The 16,965-nt window shown below is 48.5% G+C and overlaps 7 protein-coding genes and 2 non-coding genes across 9 annotated transcripts; 4 read left to right on the forward strand and 5 right to left on the reverse strand.

Moving 5' to 3' along the window:
* Positions 1 to 1,445: 1,445 nt before the first annotated feature.
* LOC121402245 (histone H2A type 1) lies at positions 1,446 to 1,901 on the reverse strand. Its single transcript, XM_041588845.1, has one exon. The coding sequence runs from the start codon at positions 1,899 to 1,901 to the stop codon at positions 1,509 to 1,511; it is 393 nt and encodes a 130-aa protein (XP_041444779.1). The 3' UTR covers positions 1,446 to 1,508.
* A 312-nt stretch (positions 1,902 to 2,213) lies between these two features.
* On the forward strand, positions 2,214 to 2,653 carry LOC121402247 (histone H2B 1.1). The gene has a single exon (XM_041588847.1). The coding sequence runs from the start codon at positions 2,214 to 2,216 to the stop codon at positions 2,592 to 2,594; it is 381 nt and encodes a 126-aa protein (XP_041444781.1). The 3' UTR covers positions 2,595 to 2,653.
* A 695-nt stretch (positions 2,654 to 3,348) lies between these two features.
* Positions 3,349 to 4,265, reverse strand: LOC121402243 (histone H4-like). The gene has a single exon (XM_041588842.1). It carries the CDS (start codon positions 3,966 to 3,968, stop codon positions 3,396 to 3,398), a length of 573 nt encoding a protein of 190 aa, XP_041444776.1. The 5' UTR covers positions 3,969 to 4,265; the 3' UTR covers positions 3,349 to 3,395.
* Positions 4,266 to 4,502: 237 nt separating this feature from the next.
* Positions 4,503 to 5,299, reverse strand: LOC121402241 (histone H1A-like). The gene has a single exon (XM_041588840.1). The coding sequence runs from the start codon at positions 5,251 to 5,253 to the stop codon at positions 4,561 to 4,563; it is 693 nt and encodes a 230-aa protein (XP_041444774.1). The 5' UTR covers positions 5,254 to 5,299; the 3' UTR covers positions 4,503 to 4,560.
* Positions 5,300 to 8,803: 3,504 nt separating this feature from the next.
* Positions 8,804 to 8,875, forward strand: trnaq-uug. The gene has a single exon. It is a non-coding gene; the product is annotated as a tRNA-Gln (tRNA).
* Positions 8,876 to 11,106: 2,231 nt separating this feature from the next.
* Positions 11,107 to 11,188, forward strand: trnas-aga. Its single transcript has one exon. It is a non-coding gene; the product is annotated as a tRNA-Ser (tRNA).
* Positions 11,189 to 12,729: 1,541 nt separating this feature from the next.
* LOC121402249 (histone H4) lies at positions 12,730 to 13,462 on the reverse strand. The gene has a single exon (XM_041588849.1). The coding sequence runs from the start codon at positions 13,086 to 13,088 to the stop codon at positions 12,777 to 12,779; it is 312 nt and encodes a 103-aa protein (XP_041444783.1). The 5' UTR covers positions 13,089 to 13,462; the 3' UTR covers positions 12,730 to 12,776.
* A 2,067-nt stretch (positions 13,463 to 15,529) lies between these two features.
* On the reverse strand, positions 15,530 to 15,985 carry LOC121402246 (histone H2A type 1). The gene has a single exon (XM_041588846.1). The coding sequence runs from the start codon at positions 15,983 to 15,985 to the stop codon at positions 15,593 to 15,595; it is 393 nt and encodes a 130-aa protein (XP_041444780.1). The 3' UTR covers positions 15,530 to 15,592.
* A 312-nt stretch (positions 15,986 to 16,297) lies between these two features.
* On the forward strand, positions 16,298 to 16,737 carry LOC121402248 (histone H2B 1.1). Its single transcript, XM_041588848.1, has one exon. The coding sequence runs from the start codon at positions 16,298 to 16,300 to the stop codon at positions 16,676 to 16,678; it is 381 nt and encodes a 126-aa protein (XP_041444782.1). The 3' UTR covers positions 16,679 to 16,737.
* The last annotated feature ends 228 nt before the right edge of the window (positions 16,738 to 16,965 follow it).

Genomic DNA, 16,965 nt, shown 5'->3' on the forward strand with positions numbered 1-16,965 from the left:
AAATGCAGGAAACAAAGAACTATGCAAAGAAAGAAAAACAAAAAGAAATGCAGTACCTCCATAGAAATGTGTCCCTTTTTTTTTTTTTTTTTTTGGCGGGCATTTTGAAACGGTCACAACCAATCAGAAATGAATAAAGAGGGCGTGTGTATATGAAAGAGCCAATGGCATTGAGGCGCTTGGAATAAATAGGAGGAATCGGCCGTTGAAGCGCTATTTCGTAGTAGCGAGAAGCAGCTTACTGTTGTGCTAATGGCTCGTACCAAGCAGACCGCCCGCAAATCCACCGGCGGGAAGGCTCCCCGCAAGCAGTTGGCCACCAAGGCAGCCCGCAAGAGCGCCCCGGCCACCGGCGGCGTCAAGAAACCCCATCGCTATCGCCCAGGCACCGTGGCTCTCCGGGAAATCCGCCGTTACCAGAAATCCACCGAGCTGCTCATCCGCAAACTGCCTTTCCAGCGGCTGGTCCGGGAGATCGCCCAGGACTTCAAGACCGATCTCCGCTTCCAGAGCTCAGCCGTCATGGCTCTGCAGGAGGCCAGCGAGGCTTATCTGGTGGGGCTCTTCGAGGACACCAACCTGTGCGCCATCCACGCCAAGAGGGTCACCATCATGCCCAAGGACATCCAGCTGGCCCGCAGGATCCGAGGAGAGAGGGCTTAGATCTCTCCTTCCCCATCACTCGCTCACCCACACAAAGGCTCTTTTCAGAGCCACCAACACTCTCTGACAATCAGCTGTGCTTGTGCTGCCTTTTCATTTCCCACCCCCCCCCCCCCCCCCCCCCCCAAATGACTCCGCTCTTAGCCTTTCACATACCGGTAGGTCTTCTATTAGAAGCCATAGCAACACACACCATTACCTGCTAGCAGTCCCACACATCCCTTTTACTTGAAACATTTCAATCCTTCGCGTGGCTCTATCGCCTCATGCTCTCAAAAGAAACGAAGCTCGAGCAGCGCCGGCTGACTGGCTGCTCCCTCCCTCCCATCCATCTGCTGTGGCTTCCAGCGGACACACGTCAATTCGTTCAGCTAAGGCCAAATGTTGTCCTTGCATCAAGTTGTGCTGCTGCTGCTGACAGTTTTAACCTTTTTTTTTTTTTTTTTTAATTAATATTATGATTTTCTTGCCACCACAAATGCATTCATTGCACTCACACTGAGAAGACTGGAGTTTCTCAATCCCTCCACTCAAAACACCCATCTCTCATCACACCCATGAGGGGGGTTCATCCTGTAATAGGAGGTTTAAAGAAAGAGCAATGCTCTGCAAAAGACTTGCCTCTCTCCACCATCATCATCATCATCATCATCAACAACTCCCTGGCAATCAAGTGAGGGGAAACCAGTGTAAAGAGGAGAAACTTCTTCCCTTTCACGATTTCTTCTCACTATTTAGTCAGACACACACAAAGCTATACACAGCGCTGTTTAGATGGAGTGGGTGGCTCTGAAAAGAGCCTTTGGGTTGGTAGTTGTTTGGGCGGCGGCAGCAGCAGCAGCTGCTCACTTGCTCTTGGCAGATTTGGCGCTCTCGGTTTTCTTGGGGAGCAGCACAGACTGGATGTTGGGCAGGACACCGCCCTGGGCGATGGTGACCCCTCCGAGCAGTTTGTTGAGCTCCTCGTCGTTGCGCACGGCGAGCTGCAGGTGCCTGGGGATGATCCGAGTCTTCTTGTTATCCCGGGCAGCGTTGCCGGCCAACTCGAGGATCTCGGCGGTCAGATACTCGAGCACTGCTGCAAGGTAGACCGGTGCTCCGGCTCCCACCCGCTCGGCATAATTGCCTTTCCTGAGCAGCCGGTGAACACGGCCGACTGGGAACTGAAGGCCGGCCCGAGATGAGCGAGTCTTGGCCTTAGCCCGGGTCTTGCCGCCTTGTTTGCCTCTTCCTGACATAATTGCAAGCCTGTCGTTCGACGCAAAATGACTCAACGATGATCCTTTGGAGCGCGCACTTTGCTTCTTATAGGCAGCCGGGACCGTACGTGTCTTCGTTGATTGGCTAGGATTGATTGCAGCCAACGAAACACGAGCTTTGCTTCTCACCAATCGTCGGGGCGCAAACGTGGGCCAAGACGTCGTCGATCAGAGCCAGCCAATGGGAATCAGTGACAATGCCCGGCCTTATTTGCATGGGCAGGGTATAAGAGGAGCTGCAGCCGGAGGAGCGACTTATTGTTTGCGTGCAGACTCTGTCACTTGCGAAACATGCCTGAACCCGCCAAATCTGCTCCAGCCCCAAAGAAGGGCTCCAAGAAAGCCGTGACTAAAACCCAGAAGAAGGATGGCAAGAAGCGTAGGAAGAGCAGGAAGGAGAGCTACGCCATCTACGTCTACAAAGTGCTGAAACAGGTGCACCCCGATACCGGCATCTCTTCCAAGGCCATGAGCATCATGAACTCCTTCGTCAACGATGTGTTCGAGCGCATCGCAGGGGAAGCCTCCCGCCTGGCTCACTACAACAAGCGCTCCACCATCACCTCCCGGGAGATCCAGACCGCAGTCCGCCTGTTGCTGCCTGGGGAGCTGGCCAAGCACGCCGTGTCCGAGGGCACCAAGGCCGTCACCAAGTACACCAGCGCCAAGTAATCTCTCTCTCTCTCCCCATTCCCTGGCCCACCAACCCAAAGGCTCTTTTCAGAGCCACCCACTTTCTCTCTACAAGAGCCGCACCTGCTGTTCTCCACTATCCATTGGTGCAACTTACAATCACCTCCATATGCTTCACCTGTGTGTGTGTGTGTGTGTGTGTGTTTGTATACACACACACAAAAACCTGGTTTGCTCCTGAAAAATAATTGCCATTTCAACGCAAAGATAAATGTATCCAAAACACTCGAGGTAGAGTAGGGAGTTGTGCACTTCTCGTCATTACCGCGCGCAAATCTTCACACGCTGCTTGTATTGGACAGAGGCCTCCTAAAAATGAAGTTTATTCATAAAATAGGTACACACAAAAAAAAAAAGGGGGGGGGGATACGTCTATTTTTTTTTAGTCTCAAGTCGGCCATGAAATCCGTTAGGACCTCCATTCAGTTAGGAAAGGCTGCCGTGTGAAACAAATGGCCTCCAAAGAGAGATATATTTTTTATTTCAAATAAAGCGGCTTCGGTATTGCGATGAATCAAGTTTCTAGAGGGCTCCGCTTTCTAAGACTTCGATTGGTTATTTCTTTTGACGGCAGATCGAGTCAGGCTTCATAGTAGAGACCGTCTGCTGCTGCTGCTGCTCCGTGTAAGGCAATACGTGTTCCCTCTTGGAGCTTTTGGTGAAAGATTTAGGATTAGTAGAAGGGGATGTAACCTATTGGAAGGAGAGATCCAGCGCTTTTGTGGAATAGGTGGGTGGCCCTTAAAAGGGCCGTTTTGATGAGGAAACAGAAGCGAGCCTTTAACCTCCGAATCCGTACAGAGTGCGTCCCTGGCGCTTCAGAGCATACACCACATCCATAGCGGTGACGGTCTTCCTCTTGGCGTGCTCGGTGTAGGTGACCGCGTCCCGGATAACGTTCTCCAGGAACACTTTCAGCACCCCGCGAGTCTCCTCGTAGATGAGGCCGGAGATGCGCTTGACTCCCCCTCTGCGTGCCAGGCGGCGGATGGCGGGCTTGGTGATGCCCTGGATGTTATCCCGCAGCACCTTCCTGTGGCGCTTAGCGCCTCCTTTGCCCAGACCCTTTCCGCCCTTGCCTCTTCCAGACATGATTCTTCTACTCGCAAAGATTTCTTTGAAAGATGCAGGCTCGCGCTCTCGTCCCCCTTCATATACAGAATGACTCGACCTGATAGGGAACTGCGATGACTGACACCCCCCCCCCCTTTCCCCTAGCGGCTGGCATGTGAAGATGAACTCAACACGGCTGCTGTTAATGTCGAACAGCCCGCCAAAAATGTTTGCCTTCAACTGGTTACAGGCCAGTGTCATATCGTTCTCTCTCTCTCTCTCTCTCCAGCATTCCGCCATGATGAAATTCTATGCTACCTAATCGCCTCCGCCGGTCCATTGACTCATCCAGGTTCTTATTGATTTATTATCAACGCTTGCGGCAAAAGCAAACCGCTACGTCTACTCCTTTCTCGCCAACCGCTTGCAGCCCCTTCCCAGCGGCACCCCAATGAGCCTCTCAGCTGAGGTTCATTGTTATTCTGCCTCTTTCACCCGTTTGTTACTTCTCTAGAAAGATTTCACTAGCACTTTGCCACATTGTTACTTACTGGGGCATTTTCGCAGCACAGGATCCAAGTGGCAACAAGTGCACCAGCGGTGCGTGTAATTCAGCGCACGTTTGTCCCCAAAGACGCTTTTTTCCTGACAACGAGAGCCTGTCAAGATTATTAACGGAGAAGAGATACTACTACTACTACTACTACTACTAACTACTAACTACTAACTACCACTACGAGCCGGATGGATAGTCGTGTTCGTAAGAAAGCTAGTAGGTAGGCAGAAGCAGAGGAGAGTCGCTATAGGACAACAAGCTGCTCTTTCAGGGGGATGTGGTGGCTCTTAAAAGAGCCTTTGGTTGAATTGGGCAGTGGTTCGCTCGCTCGCTCGCTCATTTCTTCTTGGGGGCGGCTTTCTTGGTTTTGACCACTTTGGCTTTGGCCGCTTTGGCCTTTGCTGGGCTTTTGGCAGCAGCAGCTTTGGGCTTGACGGCGGTCTTTTTTGCGGGGCTCTTGGTGGCCTTCTTGGGCTTGGCAGCTTTGTTTTTTTTCGGGCTCTTTGCTGCTAGCGCCGCCTTTGCGGGTTTCTTGAGCTTCTTCGGGCTCTTGGCGGCTGCGGAGACTTTCTTGGGCTTTTTCGGAGACTTTGGCGCCTTCTTGGCTGCTGCCGCTGGTTTCTTGGCTTTGGCCGCTGCTAGCGGCGCCTTCTTCTTGGCGGCGGCCTTGTCCTTGCTCTGCAGCTGCTTCTTGTTGAGCTTGAAGGAACCGGAGGCTCCACTGCCTTTGACTTGGAGCAGGGTCTCCTTCGTGACCAGAGCCTTGAGAGCCAGCTTGAGGCGGCTGTTGTTCTTGTCCACATCGTAGCCTCCCGCAGCCAGAGTCTTCTTGAGCGCTGCCAGAGACACCCCGCTGCGCTCCTTGGAAGCGGACACGGCTGTGACGATCTGCTCGGACACACTGGGCCCAGACGACGGCTTCTTGGCGGACTTAGCGGCCCCCGCTGCTTTCTTGGGCTGCTGCTTCTTTTTCTTGGCCGCGGGCTCAGCCGGGGGAGGAGCGGGCGCGGATTCGGCGGCTTCAGCCATGGCAGATTCTCGGTCTATCTTTTTTCCGGAAATGATAAAACACAACTCTCGCTCAACTCCACTTCTCCTTATATACAACCTTTTCTGTCTGTTGATTGGCTCAGTTGCAATAAGCTATGGCCTTGTCATTGGACAAAACCTAGGCACGCCCATAGCAAACCTTCTGGATACGGCTTTACGGGAGCTTTCCTTCTGTGCTTCCAGCGTCTCAAAAAGCAAAGTTATTCCTAATATCTACTTTGACAAACAGCCCAGCGAGTGTATAGTCAGCTGCCCGCTAAATGCCCGTGTCCCTGGCAGCCATTGTCTGCACGTTGCTTGCACGGACCGGCCCCAAACAGCCCCTGGCAGCTCAGCTTCACTCCTGTCAGTCTGGGGCATCGTCACTGAAATCTTTCGTTTGACGCTCTCATTTTCGTCTGTTTCTTCCAGCCCTTTTCCCGGACAGAGAAAAGGTTATGGGCTAAGACATCAGCGAGACAGTGAGGGGTTTGGAAGCTACACAAGAAATCCCTGGGCTTTGCACTGCGGCAAAAGTAGCACAGAAACCCAACGCTGCTGTAATCCAGTGACTGCAGCCTTCATGCAAGTGGGAGCCAGCAGTGTGCATTGTAGTTTGTCATGAGATCCACTATCAGCAGCAGCACCAATAGGTCCCTGTGCCATCCTAGGGCACTGCTAGGAAGCAAAGTCGATTGTAACATTTGCCTAAACGGAATCAAGGATGTTTGGCTGTGTCATCATCATCATCATCATCATCATCATCATCATCATCATCATCATCATCATCATCATCATCATCATCATCATCATCATCATCATCATCATCATCATCATCATCATCATCATCATCATCATCATCATCATCATCATCATCATCATCATCATCATCATCATCATCATCAATCATCATCAATCATCAATCATCATCAATCATCATCAATCATCATCATCACACCCTTTCAGCAATTACTGTGCTCTTACAGTCACTGCCTGGAAGTCATTATCCAACAGATGTGTCTCATACAGATTGCTGCAAATAAACTGCTAGAAGAGTATTCCTCTTAAGAACCAGATCTATGATCTGCCAGCTCCATTTGTTCTGGGGCAGTGATCCTCAACCAGTGGCTCATGAGCGAAATGTTGCTCACCAACCCCTTTGATGTTGCCCCCAGTGCCTTCAAAGATGCTGCTTCTGTTTGAATCCCTGGCGTGGGGGAATGTTTTGGCAGGGCATCTCTCTCTCTGTTTTTTTTTTTTCTTTTTATGCAACCAAAATGAGCTTCCAGCAGGCTTATCGACCAATACAGGAGCTAACAAATAACCCTGAATGACTATTTTACGTAATATTACATGACTGTAAAAAAAAAGTGTTTTCCCATAACAGAATTATTATTATTATTATTATTATTATTATTATTAGTAGTAGTAGTAGTAGTAGTAGTAGTAGTAGTAGTAGTAGTAGTAGTAGTAGTAGTATGAATATTTTCATTCATCCAGGTCATATTACTACTACTACTACTACTACTACTACTACTACTACTACTACTACTACTACTACTACTACTACTACTACTACTACTACTACTACTACTACTACTACTACTACTACTACTACTACTACTAATAATAATATCTAGTATAGGTAAATCTAAAAACAACTGTACTTGCTCGGATGAGTAGTGAAATGTCTTCATTGATTACTCAGCAAGTCCAGTTTTTAGATTTACCTATACTATATTATTATTATTATCATTATTATTATTATTATTATTATTATTATTAACATTCATTTATATAGTGCCAGCATATTTTGCAGCGCTGTAAAGTAAATGTGCTTCTACAACTAAATCACATGTATGCAATTCATCACAACCAGTACTGGTACAAAAGGTGAGGAAGGCCCTGTGCAAAAAAAGCTTACAATCTTAAGGGAAGGGAATAAGACACCAAGGTGTGGGTGTGGGAAAGATCAGAATTAAGTGAGTGAGAGTTGAACTGCTGTATGTGGTATTGCATTTGGTAGTTAAGCAGAGTGAGAATAGGCTTCTCGAAAGAAGGGCATTTTAAGAGATCTTTTGAAAGCAGAAAGGTTGGGAGAAAGTCGGACAGAGCGTGGGAGGGAGTTCCAGAGGAGGGGTGCAGCCCTTGCAAAGTCTTGAATGCGAGCATGTGAGGAGGTAATGAGAGAAGAGTTGAGTCGCAGGTCAGTAGAGGAGCGTAATAAGCCGTTGGGGGAGTATATATATATATAGAGATGAGTTCAGAGATGTAGGGTGGGGCAGAGTTATGAAGTGCTTGGGATGTCAGGGTCATTGATTTGAATTTGATTCTGAAAGGTAGCGGAAGCCAGTGTAGGGACTGGCAGAGGAGGAGCGGTTGCTGAGGTCTATGAGCCTCACGGCAGTTTTCGTTATGGACTGGAGAGGTGACAGTCTCTGGAGGGGAAGGGCAATTAAAAGAGAGTCACAGTAGTCTAAACGTGATATGACGAGAGAGTGCATAAGAATTTTGGCAGCATCTTGGGTGATCGATGATCATATTTTGGATATGTTCCGTAGGTGGAAGTGACATGATTTAATAAGTGACTGGATATGAGGAGTGAAGGACAGGGCAGAATCTAGGATAACCTCAAGGGACCGGGCCTGGGGTGATAGTGGAATTGTTAGCTGTGATGGGTACTTCCGGATGTTAATGATGTCAGTCGGAGCAAAGAGAACCATTTCCGTTCTAGAGAGGTTTAATTTAAGGTGCCTTTAAAACACAACAACTCGATATCAAACTACATCACAATGCATAGTGCTCCTTCTGCAGAATCCTGCGTTGCACTGATTTTTTTTTTTTTTTTCAGATTTAAAGGTACAGTACCACCAAAAACGGAAAGTGTTTTAAAGGAATGCCAATATAATGTACTGTTGTGTCCTGCACTGGTAAAACTGGTGTGTTTGCTTCAGAAACACGACTATAGTTGATATAAACAAACTTCTATGTAGCCATGGAGGCAGCCATTCAAGCAAAGGGTACCCAATGGAAAACAAATCAGTTCTGAAGAATCCCGTTGTATACTGCATAGCCCCTCTGTTACCTGCTGTGCATCCTGCGCCTTTTCACCTTCTTCAGCTTTGAATGGCTGCCCCCTTGGCTACACAGCAGCTTGTTTATACCAACTTTTGTAGAGTTGCTGAAGCTACCATGTCAGTTTTAACAGTGCAGCACAACAGTACATTATATCTTCATTACTTTAAAAAACATCCCGTTTTCTGCTCTCACTGTTTCTTTCATTTTGAATTCGGACATGGGGCTAGACATGTTGTTAGTTCCTTAGGTGCCCTCAGCCATGTGACTTGTGCTCTGATAAGATTCAGTCACTCTTTACTGCTGCACTGCAAGTTGGAGCAATATCAAACCCCATTAAGCCCTACCTTGCTTCTGGACACACAACAAATACTGCCCTGTTATTCATTTACTGTTTTTTTTTTTTTCCCTCCCCCATTCATTAATAGCTTTTACGGTCTAGTTGGCTGCATCAGAGGCTATCCCCATAGCTGCTGGTTCCATGGTGTAATGGTTAGCCCTCTGGACTTTGAATCCAGTGATCCGAGTTCAAATCTCGGTGGAACCTGTTGTTTTGTGATGTGCAGCACAAATGAAGTTTCAGAACCAGCCCAAAAGTCACTTTAGATGAAACAGTTAGCACATTCTGCTGTTAACTGAGAATCTTGTGGTTCAAGCCCAAAATGGAGTTCTCTGGGTTGTATACATCCATGACCGAATCAGATGTGTTGTTGCAGCTGAATCACATGACATGTACACATATAGCACAGAGTTGCAGCCGAGCCCAGTTGCTCAGTTTGGCTAGCTCCCACGGGATTCATGCAAAGACATGACCCGCAGGCGTGCTGTAGCAGTGGCCGAGTACTGTCTTAAGGCAATGGATTTAAAACCCACCGGAGTCTCCCCGAGCAGGCGATAATCCTGATAACTACGGGTTTATTGCTACGAGAACCGGTGTTGAAGACATCTCTTTGGGTTTTGTGGCCCCCCAGAGCAAAATGCACAATAAACATCTTTGTTGTGGCTCAAATTCTGCTGGCAACCAAATAGCCCCGAAAGAGATGGGCCCTTTTGACAGTTACCAAACATCTTCAAAAGGAGAAGCAAGGAATCCACTGTCTAAACTAAGGATGCCCCAAATATCTGCTTAGCAAAAGCTGACTGTGGGAATACAAGAGGGAGGTAGTTAATGGTACATTCCCCTACTTGGATTAAGGTTTTTAGTGGGGTCCCTCGGGGCTCGGCATTGGATCCACTTTTGTTTAACTTGTTCATTTATGACTTAGGGCAGGGTATTGTAAGTAATTTACCTGTGTTTGCAGATGACGCAAAACTATCCAGCCCAATTAATTCCATCTAGGATGCGGCATCCTTGCAACAGGATCTTGGCAAACTGGTAATCTGGCAGCTAAGCGGCAAACGCAATTTAATGTTGATAAATGGAAAGCCATGCACTTGGGATGTAAAAATATCTAAGCCACGTATACCCTTAATGTGGGACTGCACTGGGCAAATCCATTATGGAAAAGGACCTTGGAGTCCTTGTAGATGACAAACTTGGCTGTAGCAAGCAATGCCAGTCAGCAGCATCAAGGGCAAATAAGGTCTTGAGCTGTGTTAAAAGGGGCATTGATTCACGCAGGAAGGGGTCATTGTTCCACTGTATGGAGCACTGGTAAGGCCCACGTCTCGAATATGCCGTACAGTTTTGTCCTCCAGTGCTCAAACAGGACATTATTGTATCAGAGAGGGTAAAAAGAAGGGCAACTAAGCCGGTAAAAGTTATGGAAATTCTTAGCTATGAGGAAAGACTGGCCAAGACGGGGTTGTTCACGTTGGAGAAGAGGCGCATAAGGCTTGATATGATAACTATGTATACATATATAAGGGGACCATATGAAAAAATCTCTCTAATGCTCTCTACTCACCAGTAAGTCTTTCCAGCTGACGCAAGGTCGCCCATTACGATTACAAGAAAAGAGGTTCCGCCTAAATATAATTCTCTCCCTGAATCAGTTGTACAGGCTGATACATTAGATAGCTTAAAGGGGTGGTTCATCTTCAAACAACTAGTTGTTTTCCGATAGAGCGCCAGAAATGATGACGTTTTCCAATTACTTTCTAATTGATACGCGTCACCGTTTTTATAAACACCGACCCTGTAAACTGTTCAAAATTGATACATTTAGTTGATATATTTCTTATATTTGTCCCTACTGAGCAGAATCTCTGAGTTTCGTTACAGGCAGCTGTTGGAATTGATACAATAGTTGCTAATACTCCAGAGATGATGCTGAGAAATGTTTCAACTAAATGTTGCAAAATTGTAACAGTTTAGAGTCTGCGCCTGAATTACTGAGCTGCCAGACTCCCACAGACACCACAGACAGGAACATTACACTTTAAACTTGGATTTTGGGGGGAAAAAATAGTACAAAAAAAAAAAAATTAAAAAAAAAAAATAAATAAATAAATGATTGGGGAAAAAAGTCTTTATTTCTAGGGATCAATCTGAAAACAACTGAACTGGGGAAAAAAAAACGTTTGGAAGGTGAACAAGGAAGGGGTTAGAGATGGCTTTTAAGCAAGCGAGGGAATACAGGGTTATGGAAGATAGCTCACAGTACAAGTTGATCCGGGGACTAGATGCATGCGGCACAGCTTCTGGGTACATTCTGCAAACTCGGTTGGTCGGAACTTGGATCTGCCTATATTGCAAGCCAATTGCATCCAATACTGCCCTTCAAGCCGAAAGTTACAGTGTCGTGCAACTTTGGTCTGCAGCCTAAAGGGCAACTAGTAGTCGTGGCCGAGTGGTTAAGGCGATGGACTAGAAATCCATTGGGGTCTCCCCGCGCAGGTTCGAATCCTGCCGACTACGGGCAGCCTTTAGTTGCCACTTTCAATCCGGGGGCAACTTTGGCAGATCCAAAAAGGGGCAACGGACCTGGTACTTGCTTGACATCCACACAATATGCAGTTTGCATGCTTGCCATGGCCTCGGACAACCCGATAATAGAATCTATATCCAGAAAGCAGTCACCTGAAGGGGTTGCATAGGGCAAAATAAATGCCATTCTGCTTAAAATGCTGAAACAGGAAATCAATGTGCCGTTTATTGGGGTTTCCCGCACAGATCATATTCCTGCCGACTATGGCTTTCCCTTTAGGTGTCAGCTTCTGCTACCAGAGACGGTAGTTTTCGGGAACACTTTTTTTTTGCTGTGGCTCAACCTTTTCTGTTTAAGGTTTCTGGTACTTCTGTTACGCGACCTTTTTTTTCACCTTCAAAACACATTTCACAAGTTCAGATGTTTTCAGATGGTTCTACAGAAATAAATGGGAAAATTGCTGCATACTTACCTTGATTTTCCTTTCCTGGTACCCCTCCCTATTGGCACTTTTCAACTACCCCTCGCCTACCCCCCTGGAGAAGAACCCCGCTAATAAAACAAACAATTTATGCTTTCAAAGTTGGCCACATCGGGTCACCAGATAACTGTCACTCTGGTTGTTAAAATGTTAACAGTAAGGATGTATGATCCCACTCACTCGTGCATAATCCCAGTCACTCATGCAAAAATAAAATCCAATACAAATCTCTACACAGTGGCCGACTGCTCTACAGGGAAACAAACAAAGCTGCTTGAGTTCTGCATGGCTGGGAAGTAAGCGGGGCTCCCCCTGCTGTTCATAAGTATGATTGTTTCCCTGTCCAGCAGTTAGGGACCGTCTGATCATTTCTATCCACAGCAGTAAATGAAGGGCGAATTTCACTGCATACAGTCAGGTTTCTTCTAAAAACGGTACACCTTTTTTTTTTTATGAAAGTATATTGGAGATGGGTTTCTTTTTCATTAAAAATGGGATTGTATTTTTTGTTTGCCTTTCCTTGTCTTTTACAGTGAAAGTAGAAAAGGTCTAAAAAAAAAAAAAAACGGCTTGGCAGTAGATGTTGGCCTCTAGGACCAAACGGTTGGCCGGGAAAGGGTTAACTGACCTCTGTATAAGACCCTGGCTCTTCTAAGAACCGTTGTAAAGAGGAGGTGTGGGGGGGAACGTTCCAAGAGAGAACAGAGTGGCTACAGTTTTTTTTTTTTATTTTTCCTCCAATGAAATAGTGGGGTGGCCCTTAAAAGGGCCGTTTTGAGGAGTAAACCGAAGCGAGCCTTTAAGCCCCGAATCCGTACAGGGTGCGCGTCCCTGGCGCTTCAGAGCATACACCACATCCATAGCGATTGGCCTGTGTCTCTCCTCCCTCATTATGAGCAAAGCAGCCTTATTTCCCCATCCACTGGGTACTATAGCAGCCACTGTAGAACACATGCGGGTGGCACCGACTCTTGTACAAGCGGTTAACGATGATACAACTTCTAGCAATAGATCTAAATAGACGGATGCAGCCTTTTGAAGGAATAGGTGGGTGGCCCTTAAAAGGGCCGTTTTGATAAAGAGACAGAAGCGAGGCTTTAACCCCCGAATCCGTACAGAGTGCGTCCCTGGCGCTTCAGAGCATACACCACATCCATAGCGGTGACGGTCTTCCTCTTGGCGTGCTCGGTGTAGGTGACGGCGTCCCGGATAACGTTCTCCAGGAACACTTTCAAGACCCCGCGAGTCTCCTCGTAGATGAGGCCGGAGATGCGCTTGACTCCCCCTCTGCGTGCCAGGCGGCGGATGGCGGGCTTGGTGATGCCCTGGATGTTATCCCGCAGCACCTTCCTGTGGCGCTTGGCGCCTCCTTTGCCCAGACCCTTTCCGCCCTTGCCTCTTCCAGACATGATTCTACGCTCAAAGATTGCTTTAACTTATGCAGGGCCGCGCTCTCGCCCCCCTTCATATACAGACTGACACGACCTGAAAGGGAACTGCAAACTCACCCCGCATTCTCCGGAAAACATGGGCTAACTGGTGATTGGTTAAACGTGAGCCGCCAGTAGCCATTCCTAACATGCGCTTTGAGCGTCGAAATGGCTGTTCCTTTCAAAGTGTGCCCGCCAAATCTATCGTGCCAATTTACATACCGCTATTCAACGATTTCACTTTTTTGTTTTGCCTCTGGCATTCCGCCCTTCAATTCATTCTGCTGCCAGAGCGTTACAGCGGGCTATTTTAAACTCTTATGGGCCTTTTCTCTTTCTTTCTTTCTTTCTTTCTTTCTTTCTTTCTTTCTTTCTTTCTTTCTTTCTTTCTTTCTTTCTCTCGCCCTCTCTCTTTCTTTCTTTCTCTCGCCCTCTCTCTCTCTTTCTTTCTTTCGCCCTCTCTCTCTCGGCTTCACCTGCAGCTTTGGACGGGATTACATTCCGCTGCAGTTACTCCCTCATGGGAAAGGGGAGACGCTGCAAAGCTGCGAAGACAAAGTAGTGCACGAATATGGCCATTGAGTGGCTTATTGCACAGTTACATGTTTTAAGGGTGCCAGTTACATGTTTTAAGGGTGCCTCTAAATCCAAATCCATCTTTGGAATTCCATCGCCACTTGAAACATTTACCCGCCCGCACTTGGCTTCCCCTGCTCCACCTGTTAAAGCGCAAGTCTAGCAGCGGCTGTGGGTAGGGCTGTAACAAATGTTAGGGAAATGAGCTGTTCTCTATCACATAACCGCCAATTTCTTTGTACTGGGAAGCGATCGAAAGATGAGCCTGTTCCCATCTGCAGCAGCTCAGTGCCCCACCCCCACACGTGACATCAATACCGCACCCCCCACTCCAATGTTCGCTGGTAGGCCTGAAAGAAACGGAACGGACGAAACACCGTGGAACGTCTGTGGCTGAATTTGACGAAAAATGCAGGAAACAAAGAACTATGCAAAGAAAGAAAAACAAAAAGAAATGCAGTACCTCCATAGAAATGTGTCCCTTTTTTTTTTTTTTTTTTGGCGGGCATTTTGAAACGGTCACAACCAATCAGAAATGAATAAAGAGGGCGTGTGTATATGAAAGAGCCAATGGCATTGAGGCGCTTGGAATAAATAGGAGGAATCGGCCGTTGAAGCGCTATTTCGTAGTAGCGAGAAGCAGCTTACTGTTGTGCTAATGGCTCGTACCAAGCAGACCGCCCGCAAATCCACCGGCGGGAAGGCTCCCCGCAAGCAGTTGGCCACCAAGGCAGCCCGCAAGAGCGCCCCGGCCACCGGCGGCGTCAAGAAACCCCATCGCTATCGCCCAGGCACCGTGGCTCTCCGGGAAATCCGCCGTTACCAGAAATCCACCGAGCTGCTCATCCGCAAACTGCCTTTCCAGCGGCTGGTCCGGGAGATCGCCCAGGACTTCAAGACCGATCTCCGCTTCCAGAGCTCAGCCGTCATGGCTCTGCAGGAGGCCAGCGAGGCTTATCTGGTGGGGCTCTTCGAGGACACCAACCTGTGCGCCATCCACGCCAAGAGGGTCACCATCATGCCCAAGGACATCCAGCTGGCCCGCAGGATCCGAGGAGAGAGGGCTTAGATCTCTCCTTCCCCATCACTCGCTCACCCACACAAAGGCTCTTTTCAGAGCCACCAACACTCTCTGACAATCAGCTGTGCTTGTGCTGCCTTTTCATTTCCCACCCCCCCCCCCCCCCCAAATGACTCCGCTCTTAGCCTTTCACATACCGGTAGGTCTTCTATTAGAAGCCATAGCAACACACACCATTACCTGCTAGCAGTCCCACACATCCCTTTTACTTGAAACATTTCAATCCTTCGCGTGGCTCTATCGCCTCATGCTCTCAAAAGAAACGAAGCTCGAGCAGCGCCGGCTGACTGGCTGCTCCCTCCCTCCCATCCATCTGCTGTGGCTTCCAGCGGACACACGTCAATTCGTTCAGCTAAGGCCAAATGTTGTCCTTGCATCAAGTTGTGCTGCTGCTGCTGACAGTTTTAACCTTTTTTTTTTTTTTTTTTAATTAATATTATGATTTTCTTGCCACCACAAATGCATTCATTGCACTCACACTGAGAAGACTGGAGTTTCTCAATCCCTCCACTCAAAACACCCATCTCTCATCACACCCATGAGGGGGGTTCATCCTGTAATAGGAGGTTTAAAGAAAGAGCAATGCTCTGCAAAAGACTTGCCTCTCTCCACCATCATCATCATCATCATCATCAACAACTCCCTGGCAATCAAGTGAGGGGAAACCAGTGTAAAGAGGAGAAACTTCTTCCCTTTCACGATTTCTTCTCACTATTTAGTCAGACACACACAAAGCTATACACAGCGCTGTTTAGATGGAGTGGGTGGCTCTGAAAAGAGCCTTTGGGTTGGTAGTTGTTTGGGCGGCGGCAGCAGCAGCAGCTGCTCACTTGCTCTTGGCAGATTTGGCGCTCTCGGTTTTCTTGGGGAGCAGCACAGACTGGATGTTGGGCAGGACACCGCCCTGGGCGATGGTGACCCCTCCGAGCAGTTTGTTGAGCTCCTCGTCGTTGCGCACGGCGAGCTGCAGGTGCCTGGGGATGATCCGAGTCTTCTTGTTATCCCGGGCAGCGTTGCCGGCCAACTCGAGGATCTCGGCGGTCAGATACTCGAGCACTGCTGCAAGGTAGACCGGTGCTCCGGCTCCCACCCGCTCGGCATAATTGCCTTTCCTGAGCAGCCGGTGAACACGGCCGACTGGGAACTGAAGGCCGGCCCGAGATGAGCGAGTCTTGGCCTTAGCCCGGGTCTTGCCGCCTTGTTTGCCTCTTCCTGACATAATTGCAAGCCTGTCGTTCGACGCAAAATGACTCAACGATGATCCTTTGGAGCGCGCACTTTGCTTCTTATAGGCAGCCGGGACCGTACGTGTCTTCGTTGATTGGCTAGGATTGATTGCAGCCAACGAAACACGAGCTTTGCTTCTCACCAATCGTCGGGGCGCAAACGTGGGCCAAGACGTCGTCGATCAGAGCCAGCCAATGGGAATCAGTGACAATGCCCGGCCTTATTTGCATGGGCAGGGTATAAGAGGAGCTGCAGCCGGAGGAGCGACTTATTGTTTGCGTGCAGACTCTGTCACTTGCGAAACATGCCTGAACCCGCCAAATCTGCTCCAGCCCCAAAGAAGGGCTCCAAGAAAGCCGTGACTAAAACCCAGAAGAAGGATGGCAAGAAGCGTAGGAAGAGCAGGAAGGAGAGCTACGCCATCTACGTCTACAAAGTGCTGAAACAGGTGCACCCCGATACCGGCATCTCTTCCAAGGCCATGAGCATCATGAACTCCTTCGTCAACGATGTGTTCGAGCGCATCGCAGGGGAAGCCTCCCGCCTGGCTCACTACAACAAGCGCTCCACCATCACCTCCCGGGAGATCCAGACCGCAGTCCGCCTGTTGCTGCCTGGGGAGCTGGCCAAGCACGCCGTGTCCGAGGGCACCAAGGCCGTCACCAAGTACACCAGCGCCAAGTAATCTCTCTCTCTCTCCCCATTCCCTGGCCCACCAACCCAAAGGCTCTTTTCAGAGCCACCCACTTTCTCTCTACAAGAGCCGCACCTGCTGTTCTCCACTATCCATTGGTGCAACTTACAATCACCTCCATATGCTTCACCTGTGTGTGTGTGTGTGTGTGTGTGTGTGTGTGTGTTTGTATACACACACACAAAAACCTGGTTTGCTCCTGAAAAATAATTGCCATTTCAACGCAAAGATAAATGTATCCAAAACACTCGAGGTAGAGTAGGGAGTTGTGCACTTCT

Source organism: Xenopus laevis, chromosome 3S (assembly GCF_017654675.1).
Source record: "Xenopus laevis strain J_2021 chromosome 3S, Xenopus_laevis_v10.1, whole genome shotgun sequence".
NCBI lineage: Eukaryota > Metazoa > Chordata > Amphibia > Anura > Pipidae > Xenopus > Xenopus laevis.